The sequence below is a fragment of the Antechinus flavipes genome, chromosome 4, assembly GCF_016432865.1.
Source record: "Antechinus flavipes isolate AdamAnt ecotype Samford, QLD, Australia chromosome 4, AdamAnt_v2, whole genome shotgun sequence".
Lineage (NCBI taxonomy): Eukaryota > Metazoa > Chordata > Mammalia > Dasyuromorphia > Dasyuridae > Antechinus > Antechinus flavipes.
The window spans coordinates 46,791,517-46,803,926 of record NC_067401.1 but is presented as its reverse complement, the minus strand read 5'-3'; the positions used below and the strand labels follow the sequence as shown (position 1 = coordinate 46,803,926).

The following is a 12,410-nucleotide window of genomic DNA, read 5'->3' as shown; positions in this document are numbered from 1 at the left end:
TTCAGTAGAAGAATGCACAGGTAGTGTACAGCCTTCTCCCAAGGAAAAAGATGGGAAAATAGTATGTCTGGTGACAACTCATGGACTCTTAATAGAATGTTAAATTAAAATGTATTAAGCAGTAGGGAGAAAAAAGGAAGGCAAAAGGCAGTCTATTCTTAAGAAATGACATGCAAATAACTGTACAAATGAGTAATATACAGTAATACACATTTGGAAACGGAGGGATGACATTAATATTAAAAAGGCTTTGAAGAAAGCTAGAAAACCCCAGACACCCACGTGAAGAGGGCAAGCATTCCCCACCCCCACTATGGAGGATAGCCAATTAAAAAACCTGGAATTAAGGGAGGTATGGAGTGTTGAAGAGGTGCTTGAGCTCTGGAAAGATCAGCTTAAGGGCAAAGTGAGTCACATACCATGCTGCCTACAGAGAACAACTTTGTTCCTGAGAAATCGCCCAGGAATGAACTATTTCCACCTTCCTTGGGGGATGAGGAGTTCTCATCATAACTTAACATGCTCTTTGGATAAGTCCTGAAGAGTTGCATATTAGTGGGCAAGTCAGGTGCTCATTGTGTCATCATCTGAAAATAGATTTATTTGGAGAATGGCAATTTGGTAAGAGTAAAAAGAACAGTGGGTCACAAATTGTAGCCTGTTAGTTAATGGGATTAAGAAAAGAACCCTTATTTCCTTATCTCTTGAAATAATAAACTCCTACCCATCAAACCTCAGAGCTACTGTAGAGATAATACAAGTTAATGTCCTATGTATAAAAGTGCTGACTATTTGGGGAAGAATAAAGAGCATGTTTTCTCTTTTCTCAGGTATGATCCAAGCTCTTGGAGGCTTCTTCACATATTTTGTGATTCTGGCCGAGAATGGCTTCTTACCCTCAGGCCTGTTAGGTATCCGAGTGCAATGGGATGACCGATGGGTGAATGATGTTGAAGACAGCTATGGTCAGCAGTGGGTAAGACCTTTTCCATGACTCCTGGAAGACTAGAGGAAGATGAAGGGGAAAGTGGCTTAGGAAAGGAGTGAAGAAAACAAATTTCAATGTGTTTTTATCTCCCTCTCCTTTAGACCTATGAACAGAGGAAAATAGTGGAGTTCACTTGCCATACAGCCTTCTTTGTCAGTATTGTGGTAGTGCAGTGGGCCGATTTGATCATTTGTAAAACCAGAAGGAATTCAGTCTTCCAGCAGGGAATGAAGTAAGTGATACATGCAAAAGGGGAGCTCTGGTACTAAGGATCTCCTCAGAACACAGCCTTTTGGTGGGACTGAGTCATCCCCTGGGGGACATTCATTCTTTCGTGACAACTGGGCTGTCTTTGAAATATATCCCACCTCAAACAGAATAGTTTAAAGGTTTAAGGGAGTATCAAGTATCCAGTATCTGCCCTTTGTTCTGGAGCACAATCCAATTTTAGTCACCTTGACACAAGATCGGAAGTGATCTGGGCCACTGCCCCTGAGCATTCTCCTGACAGTCACTGGCTGTCTAATAATTAATTATTCTCCCTTCCATCGTACCTCCTTATCTTTAAAATGAGGTATTGGGGGGAGGGGGATTTTAAAGTCACTTTTTAAGGTCCTGGACTGCAGAAACAAGTCAGGGAAGGGATCTGGAATAGTTGAGAGAAAGCTGTATATTTCGAGTTAGAGGTATTTTCATTGCCTCAACACCCCCAATTTTTTTTTTCCCTTTCTCTAGGAACAAGATCTTAATATTTGGCCTCTTTGAAGAAACTGCCCTTGCTGCCTTCCTTTCATACTGTCCTGGAATGGGAGTTGCCCTAAGGATGTATCCCCTCAAGTAAGCTACTAGACTCAGTTGATACCTACCAAAATGTCCTTTTTGAGATGGAACCCTTTTGACTATTGCTTTCAGAATTTAGTTCTATCAGGGCGGGGGAGGTTTACCAACCCAGTGGCTAGAGTGGAATCACCTAAACCCCAGCATTTATTTTTCAAAATAGATGCAGAGCAGGGGTTGCTGCTGGGGCCAGTTAAAGCTTCAGGAGCAGTCTCCCAACTAATGAGCAGGAGGATTCGCCCTCCCCTCACTTCTCATATCAAATGTCTCTTGAAGATTTTAGCATTTCCAGGTTTTACCTTAGAGCCCATTATCATTCATTCATTAAACATTTAAGTGCCTTCTGTGTGCCAAGCATTGGGCTATACACTAGTCATTCAAATAAAAGAAAATACTGTCATTCAGCACTCTGTCCTTCAGGGCTGCTGTGACTGGGGATGACCGGGCCGGCCATAGGTCCAAGGTTCAGAAGTTCAGCAGATAAGGCAAATAATTGTTCAGTTTCCAGGAAAATTTTTTTCAATGAAATCACAAAATAATAAGAGAATATGCCCAAATCTCCTCCCACCATAAAGGATAAACGCCCCAAAAAGAATGAAATCCCAAAAAAGGGCTAACTAAATAAACCCCATGACCTGATTTTCTTTAATGAAATCCTTTTAGGCCCGAGGCATGTGGCTTGAGTTTATTTCCGTTAGCTTTTCTAGTTGACCGTTTCTCAAAATGACTCTTTGTTTTTTGTTGTTATGTGTATCCAAGAGTGTGGTTAGGATGTCCTTGGGAGGAAGGATTTCATCATTGCTTTACCCAGACACATGACTTTTCTCCTCACTTCCTCTCTCCCCCACCAGCATGCTTGACTTATTTGATTTACTTCTATTTCTAGACCAACGTGGTGGTTCTGTGCCTTCCCTTACTCTCTCCTTATCTTCGTATATGACGAAGTCAGAAAGCTCATCATCAGAAGGAGCCCTGGTGGTAAGGACCTTTCTGTTATGATTGGGAAGTGGGAGACAGGTGGTCCCCTCTTGGGTTTGCCTTTAAAGCTCTGAACTGAGAACCTTTGGGAGTAATTAGTGGGAATCGTCCCAACCAGTGTTCATAGGGGTGTCTGAACACAACTGACTTTTTAAGCGCTTTTTTCATCCATAGAAATGTTAAGAATCCCAATCCCATTTACTGGCTTTGAAGTGCCAGTAACTCTAAGGCAGAATTTGTTAGTTGTCAAAATTCATAATTAACTACTCGGCCCATATCCTAATTTCAGAGTTTTCTGTGGATTTTTTGTTTTTGGATGCAGTTGGGGTTAAGGGACTTGCCCAAAATCAAACAGCTAGGGGGTCTGAGACCAGATTTGAACTAGATCCCTCTTGACTTTAGGGCTGGTTTCTATCCACTATACCACCCAGCTGCCCCGCCCGGACTTCATTACTTTCAAATAGAATAATGAGATTAAGATTGATTGTACTCATTCAGTCATGCTGATAATCCTCATCAGTTCTCTTTTTGGTTTGTTTTCACTTAAAAGATTCACAAATAACCATTATTTTCCCTTTTGTCCCCACCTCCTTTTCTAGGCTGGGTGGAGAAAGAAACCTACTACTAGTCTCCCTTTACTGCACGTCGTGGGCCATTCCACATATTCTGCATCCATCACCACCTCTTTGTGTAATTCAGTCTTGGAATTCAGAATTTTACCCTGGTAGGAAAGAACCGAAGCATGTGGGGAAAGCAACACGTCCCGGAATGAAGCATGTAGATATGGGGGGGAGGGGGGAGGGCTGCCTGTATACATCCGTCTATGGGAAGGTTTTTATGTGCCTTTTTGTTTTTGTAAAAAAGGAAAAACCGGAGAGACTGAAAGAATACATTTTATATCTGGATTTTTACAATAAAGATGGATTATAACTGAATTATCACTGTGTCTTTATTTAGGGAAATGGGGCATGGGGAGAAACAAATATACTTCAGATTTGGAGCTGGCTTACTTTGTCTTGGATAGATGGTTTTACTTAACCCCATTTTCAGATGTCATTTCTAAGAGTTCTTTTCTTCCTTTAAATCCAATTTAGTCCTGTAGCAATGAGCAATGCAGCTCATACATTCCAAAAGGAAATTTGCAGAAGTCTCCAAATCTGCCATATTGACCACATTATTGATTTCATTTCTTGTCAGTTCCTATAGACTTGATATTAAAGACAAAGAGTTGCATGGTTTCCAGTCTCTAATAATTGGATTGTTTTTAAGCAGATCAATCAAACTAATAAACTTAAAACTTTGTTAAGCCAGGTACTGATTTTATTTGTTTAGCAATAAATACATTTGACCAGGTTATATAAGTAACTTCTGATAGAAACATGCTGAAATCATTAAGAAACCTCTGTTTGCTCAACACCCAATCCCTTTGGACTAAGGGCCTCTCAGTAAAAGCCTGTTAAGAAAATGGTCATCCATTTTTCCAGTAAAATAGAGTCAACATTATGATTTCCGACTCCTAGCAGGTAGGTGGGACCCATTCTGAGTCATTCCCTAGGAATTGGTAAGAATTTCTCCTGAAAAATAACCAGGCTTTATATAAGAAATCGGATGAAACTAAGCTTTAACTACCTAGAAAAAGAAACCCATTCCTAGGACAGGTGCTGTGACCATCCGGCCCAAGAGCTTAAGGCATGGGCAGAAATAACACAAAATAGGTTAAGGGCATGAGAAGTACACGGAATGTAAAATGTCTTTACAAAGCAAAAAGAGATCACTTCCAGTTGAACAGAGAGCATTTATTTAGGATTATGTGGATGAAAATTAAAGCAAGATAAATCTTTACCTTCAAGGAGCTAACAAATATGTATATGTATGTAATTATATATATATTCGTTAAAGATAAATATACATATAAGCATATGTATACCCATGGGTAGATGTCTAGGTAGTTAATACCATAAAAAGCACAGTACCTGGCACATAGTAACTAAAGCACTGTCTCAACTGATCTTCACAAAAACCCTGGGAGCAAAGTCCTATTTTACATTTGAAAAAACTTGGTTAAACTTGCCCAAAGTCATAGGATCGGTGGCTGGATTTGAAATCTGGTTTTCCTGATTCAAGACCCAGCGTTCCTATCTACTGCACCACCTAAAACAAAGTGGGAAGACTGGGGTTGGGGAAAAATAATGTACCAGGGCAAGTGTCTACTGAGAAAATAGGAGATTCCATTATGGAAAAGATGGGAGGACTGATTACGGGTGGAGGGAACTGCTTGAGCTCAAGTACCGAGATAATTGGGAGTAGAGCTGTGTATTGTGTATGTTTTGCCTACATGTAGATTATGAAAGCATTTGACCAAAGGGCTAGTCTTGGATCCAAAGTCCTGCTTCTGGCAGATACTAGCTATGTCATCTTGGACAAGTCAAGTTACAAAGCTGGTATCCCTAGGGAGGGGATTTCCTTGTATCACTGAAATGGAGAAAACAAATTTAGCTCTCTTGGCTAAAACAGTTCTCATCCTCGTTATATTGCATTGGAGATGGATATGAGGAAATTTTGAACTGACCAGGATATTGATTTATAGTGATTGATGAAAGGGTAAAGGAGGGAGAAATGAGACGACTCCAAGATTTTGTGGGTTTTGTGGGAGGGCCATTATCGGACAAAAGGGGAAAAAGGATTGTGGTGGGGATGTGGGGAAGAAGTCATTTTGGTTTGGACTTTGAAAAAATCTTAAGGATGACTTGATGTCCAGAAAGTGATCATAATTAGGTCTGGGGCAAGGACTAAATCAATGACCCAATAAAGTAAGATAATAAAGCTGGCCCAATCCTTAATTTTGAAGCTGTCTTTTTTGGAGACACTTGGAAACTTGGATTTAGAAAATCATTTGCTTCTTGTCACGGAGATTTTATAGAAGAAATGAGTTTTGTAAAGACAGATTAATTTCTCTTAAGGTGGTGGAAACGTTAGAATTCTTGGATTCATGAAAAGGACCATAGTAATATGTACTCTAGCCCCTATTGAACAGACGTTGAAAAAGAAGTGAATGACATGGCCTGTGTCCCAGGACCACATGGTTCACTCTAGACTCTGACATTTACCCTTCAAAATCGAGAACTCGTCCCCCAACCCTTGCCAAAGAGATTTGTTTATGTAGGTATTTACCATATTAGAAATAAAAGTATTCTTATAAAGCTGAAATAGCTTTGGCTTCGTAGACTTCCTGGCGACCCCAGATTACATTTTGAGAACCACTGATCTAGAATAGTTTTCTCATCCTATATCTCAACACTGTCCAATGCTTTGTATCATTACACCTAGATAACGATAAAGAGAATTTTAAAGTTTGCAAAGCACTTTAAGCACATCGACATTTGACAGATAGTAGTTGTTTTAACAAATATGTTGATTTATTTTGATTTGAGCCTTAAAGTCTTAGGCGTGCCCTGTAGCAATGAAATCATAAGCCTGGTTTAAAAAACAAACCACCCTGTTTTAAGGCTCTATGAGGAATTAAGGGCGGGATTAAACATTTTTAAAGTACCTACTGTGGACTAGTCACTGAGCTATGTGCTTTACAAATATCACCTCATTTAATCTTCATAACTGTAGTTTCTTCTTTTTTTTTTTAAATTAAAGCTTTTAACTTTCAAAGTAGACATGAATTCATTTTCATCATTGACTCCTGCAATTTTTTCCCTCCCTCCATCCCCTCCCCCAGTTGATAAGTGATCCAGTATATTTGAACATGTGCAAAAGAATTCTTATTTTACAGATTAAAAAAAAAAATGAAGAAGAAAAAACCAGAAGTGACTTGTCCAAAGTCACAGCTAGTATGTTGGAGGTAGAATTTGAATATCTACTCCCCATTGTATCCATTTGCACTGTTTCCCCAGAATGGGACTGATGTCTAGCTTTTTTTCTTCTGTCAGTGACTGGATTAATGCAGCCTTTGTCCATGATGGCTTCAAAAATAGTCATAAGCAAGAAAGATCTTATTCTGAAACAATCATTTGCCAGGACATTCTCAGTCTGAGACCTCTAAGATGCCTTATGATGGATCCAATCTTCAGTTTGCTGCCTCCACTCACATCACCTTTATGGACTTTACCTTGACATACCAACCTGGACCAGCTAGGATGTTTTCTGTCCTTCATTACCTTCTAACTCCAATCCACCCACCACAGCCTTATCAGAATAACCTTTCACTCAGAGCTGATTCATGTGACTTTGGGGGTAAAATCTCTTTGCTTTCCTATAGCCTCCTGAGGGAAACTCAAGCCTGATGGTTCGTAGCACTCTCTAGTGCTGCTCTTTATGTATTCCACACTCCAGCTCCATGGCACAATACTCACTGGACACCCCATAAAAACACAGTGGTTGCTTGACCCAGAGCCTGTTCAAAATCCTACTCAAATGTTAAGTCTTCCAGAAAGCTTGGATTTCCCTCAACACTTTCCTCAAAGTATATTCACCTTTACATTTCTGTTCCCCCAGATTTCATGACACAAGATTTCATATATACACACACATAAAACGTGTCTCTGAATGTATATAAGCATATGTATTCCCATGGGTAGATGTTACACACAAATATAAAACCTTTCTGTGTGCACATAAACACACGTGTATTATATTTATATGTACATGTATTGTGAATGTAGATACATATAGGTATGTATTTTTTTCTCCAAAGAATTATAGTTCTTTGTGGGCATGTATCAGCCCTTCCTGGACTTCATGAGGGCAAGGACTGGGTCTCCACTGCTTAAGACAGTGTTTTAGCCACTGAAGGTGGGTTGATCTGAATGACAGGGATTTCCACCTGTGTGGCAAAGGGTAAGAAAGGAGAAAGTACGGGGGGTGCCTTTTTCTCCTCCTCTTCAGGGACTCTGCTCTCTCCCTCCATATCCCATCCCCAGGCTTTGAAGAGGAATAAAATGAAGCAATGAGAACAGCTAACATAAAACTTTAGGATTTGGAAAATAACTTAAATATATTCACTGCTTCTTCACAACACTTCTGTGATATAGGGGCTCTTATTATCCACATTTACAAATTAAGACACTGAAGCTGTAATTTGTCCAAGACCATATAACTAATAGGTTTCTTGAGGCACAATGTGAATTCTTTCTGACCTCAGGTCTAACACTTTACCCACTATACCATCTACCTATTAAGTACTTATTATGTGCTAAATACTGTATTAAATGTTGGGGATGCAAAGACAAAAGCCAAAGTATCCCTACCTCCAAGAAGTTTATAGTCCAACTAGAGAGACCTATACAAGTAAAGGCAAAAGAAGACAACTACAAAGTAGAAATAAGTTGTGTTTTCTTTCTCATTTTCTTTTCCTTTTTGATCTTACTGATTCAGTGAGGCTGACTTGTTTTGCATTGAACATAGCTGGCCCTTAATAAAGACTTTTTCATTCATCCTTTCATTATAGTCATTTTAAAGTAATTTAAATAATGAGATGAGTTAATGTATAAAGTGCAATCTTCAAAGTATTATATAAATAATAATCGTCATCATCATTTCCATCATCACCATTATCATCATCATCATGATTCATTAGAGGACTGAAATGTGCAAAAAGGATTAGCTTTGTTTAACTTGCTTCCAAAAGTCAGAACTAAAAACAATGAATAACACATTCAGAGAAAGAACTGATAGAGTCTGAATGCAGATGGAAGCATACTAATTTAACTTTATCTTTTTTCATGGTTTTTTTTCCCCTTTTGGTTTGTTCTTTCACAACATGACTAATGTAGAAATATGTTCTGCTTGATTGCACATGTATAAACCTATTTCAGATTGCTTGCCGTCTTGGGGAGGAAGGATGGGGAAGGAAGAAAAAAAAATTTAAATTTTATTTAAAAAATAAATGTTGAAAGGTGTCTTTATATATAATTGGAAAAAAACCAAAACACTATTTTAAAAAAAATAGATAAAAGTTATAGGCACAGAGACTCAGGCCTGATGCTTGGTGATGCTTCTTGATGAATAGAATCATCCCGAAGTAGAGGGGGTTACTTGCTGTATCCATCACTGCAAGTCTTCAAGGACCATTTCTTATAAAGACAGCTGGTCGGCACAGTGAATAAAACACCAATTCTAGAATCAGAGAGTTCAAATATGACTTCAAATACTAGCTGTGTGACTTTGGGTAAGTTTACCTCAGTTACTCATAAAATGAGGATTATAACAGCACCTATCCCTCAGAATTATGAGGAAGAAATGAATAATATCTGTAAAGTGTTTAGCATAATGTCTGCTTTACATTAGGTACTATAATAAATGATTGTAGAGGTCATTCTTATCTGATTGTGCTAAATGGTTTCTGAGGTTGCTTTCCACTTTGAAATTCTTTGTATGATGTACCACCTACCTCATAGGGCTATTACAAAGTTCACCCAAGAAAATGATAATAATAACTATTATTTACACCTATTGTATCATTTGATCCTCACAACAACCTTAGGAGGTAGGTACTATCCTCATTTTATTTTATTTTTTTATTAAAGCTTTTTAATTTTTCAAAAGATATGCATGGATAATTTTTCAACATTAACCCTTGCAAAACCTTGTGTTCCAATTTTCTCCTTCTCCCAACTCTCTCCCCTAGATAGCAAGTAATCCAATATATTTTAAGCATGGTAAAAATATATGTTAAATCCAATATATGCATAGATATTTATACAATAATTATGCTGCACAAGAAAAATCAAATCAAAAGAGAAAAAATAAAATGCAAGCAAACAACAACAGAAAGAGTGAAAATGCTATGTTGAGATCCACACTCAGTTTCCCACTGTCCTCTCTCTGGGGGTAGATGGCTCTCTTCATCACAACATCATTTATCCTCATTTTACAAAAAAAAAGGAAACTGAGGTAGTCCGAGTTTAAGTGACTTGTCCAGGATCACACAACTAATAAATGTCTGAGCCCAAAGGTTAGGCCTTTCCTAGCACTTTGTAAAGCAAACCTAAAGTTCACATAGACATGAACTTTAGTGGGGTTGAGTAAAAGTAATAAAAATCATCACTGAGTATTGCAAGTGGTTTTTAGGCTTTTAGGTCGCTTCTCTCATGAGACTATGAAATTCCTTGAAGGGAGGAACTGTTTCCACCACCCTCCCTTTTTTGTGTCCCCAGGACTTAGCCCAGTGCTCAATACATAAATGCTTAAATAACCAATTATTATGATCATTCTTATTATTCTCCTTTTCCCCCCAACTCCAACGGAGTAACTTTGCTTTCTCTGGCTTCATCACTTACAAAGGAAGACGATTTATATTCCAATGCATTTTAAAGTTTACAAAACTCCTTCCTTACAACAAGCCTGTGAGGCTTTATTATCCTGTTGGGAGCATTTGGGGAAACAGAGGCTTTGGCAGATAGAGTGACCCGGGGCCAGTTTCTAAAAAAGATTTTGAAACTAGATCTGCTAGTTCCAGGTGCAGAGGCCACTTTTCACTATCACACACCGAGTCCCAGCCCTACTATCACACATTCAATCCGGATGCAAAGATCCCAAGAGGCTCTCTGCTCCAAGGGGAATGTTTTGTGTACCTGTGCAGCCACAGCAGAAAACTGGTTTTATGGGCCAAGAAATAAAAACAATAATCTGCCCCCCCGGGCGCTCTGCCTTAAAAAGGACAAAGTATCCCCAGGAATGTTAGACACAAGATCATGGAAAGTTTCTTGGAAATGAAGCACATGCTTGCTGAAAGGTTAGGCAAATGGCTTTGCCCCCAGGTGCTGCAGCTTGTTCCCGCCCCAGCTCAATAATTAGGAAGCAAGAAAGCTTAGGTACTTTAATCCTTAGTTTATGTAATTGGGTTCATGCTAATACATGCCCTAAATGGCTTTCTACAGGCCAGTTTGAAGGAAGGTGCAATTTGATTTAAACAATAATTGTTTTTCTGAATAAATGAAATTATTTCCCATAGAATCTTTGAAGGTCAGTGCTTAGAGATCAATTAGTCTGGCCTGCTTATTTTAGAGTTCAAGAAAAATGAAAGCAGCTCAAAATGTGAGCTAATGTTACTCTACCAGCTCACTAGCTACGTAGTCTTGGGTGAGAACTCTAGTTATGTGATCCTCGGTGTTCTCATCTATAAAATGGGAACAGCTCTTTGCACTACCCACCGTCAGGTTTGTAAACCCTAACGTGCTACCTGAATGTGACCTAGCATTGTTCCTGATGGATGACTTGTCCAAGATCACAGAAATTAGCTGTCAAGACAACTGAACACAAGCCAACAGGACTCCTAGTCCAATTGACTTTGTGTGGGTCCATTTAATCTTTCTTCATCTGAATTTTTTTGCATCTGCTTTGACTCAATTCCCACAAAATAAATAAAAGATCTTTTTTCAAAAGTAGGAAGTCTTGCTTTACTAATATTGTTAAGTAGATTTTAAAAATCCATTTTTGATCGCTGTTAAGAATTTTTTAAAGATAAGAAAAAATAATTAATTGCCCATAATACACTTACTCCATTTTTTTTTTTTTTTTTGGCTAACACACTGTCATGTGAACATTTAAACAGTATATATGTGTGTATGTATTTGTATATATGTATATGCACACATACCTATATGTATATATGTAGACAAACATAGATATATATAATACCATCTAGCTGCCCCTTTCCTTAAAAGTCTTAGTACAGATTGTGTACAGAAGTGACTTTCATGGTTAAAATTGTACTAAGACTTTTGAGGAAAGGGCAACTAGATGGTACAGTGGATAGAGCACCAGCCCTAAAGTCAGGAGGACCAGATCTGACCTCAGATACTTAATACTTTTTAGCTGTGTGACCCTGAGCAAGTCACTTAACCCTAATTGCCTAAAAAAAAATTGTGAGACTCCATGTCCCAGATACCTTCATTTCTCCTCTCCTCTCTCTATTTTGTTTTTATTGACATTTATTTCCAAGTATATCCCTCTCTTTTCCCTATCCAGGAAGCTATCTCTTGCAATAAACCATTTGGCTTTCTACTGCATCAGGCTAGCTTGCATTTTGTTATGTGAATATTCAAATCTTCTCTTAATTTATACTTTCATATAACAAGGTTTCTGAAATACCCATGCTCCTTTGCTTCTGGATGGATAGCCTGCAAAATATTTTTTTCCAGGGCCCATATCCAAATGACCCTCTCTTTCTCTCTCTCATACCATGAGGTTTTTTTTCTGTGTCATTCTCTCCCATGGTTGGCTCCAAGGACCTAGAGAAGGTGGCAATTGCTGTGTTTCATCCTTTGCATAGTGTCACAATCACAGAATGCCTGAGCTAGAAGGGCCTGGGAGCAGGGAATATAGAATGTCAGAGCTGGAAGGGACTTTGCAGATCTTGCTGTCCATCTGACAGGTGAGCTCGGTGACGGGGAATTAATCTAGGAGATACTTCTCATACCAACAACCCATACTTCAGATGCCACTGACTTCAACACAGCTGCTCCGTCCAAGGGGGAGATCTGGTTTCATGAAGCTGCTGTTACTGCATTCCTCCTGTTAATCTCCCTAGGGTGGAAATTCATACCAGAAACCCTGAGTCTGGTGCATATCTGGGGAGAGCAGGGATTCTCTCTCCCCA

The 12,410-nt window shown here is 38.8% G+C and overlaps 1 protein-coding gene across 1 annotated transcript in view; it reads left to right on the top strand.

The window, feature by feature from the left end:
- Positions 1-3,738, top strand: part of ATP1A1 (ATPase Na+/K+ transporting subunit alpha 1) — a 32,193-nt gene extending 28,455 nt beyond the window's left edge. Inside the window, exons 19-23 of the mRNA XM_051992927.1 lie at positions 831-976; positions 1,090-1,220; positions 1,724-1,825; positions 2,712-2,803; positions 3,403-3,738. Coding sequence (XP_051848887.1) covers positions 831-976; positions 1,090-1,220; positions 1,724-1,825; positions 2,712-2,803; positions 3,403-3,431 — 500 coding nt within the window. The 3' untranslated portion in view covers positions 3,432-3,738. The remainder of the gene's footprint in view (positions 1-830; positions 977-1,089; positions 1,221-1,723; positions 1,826-2,711; positions 2,804-3,402) is intronic.
- The last annotated feature ends 8,672 nt before the right edge of the window (positions 3,739-12,410 follow it).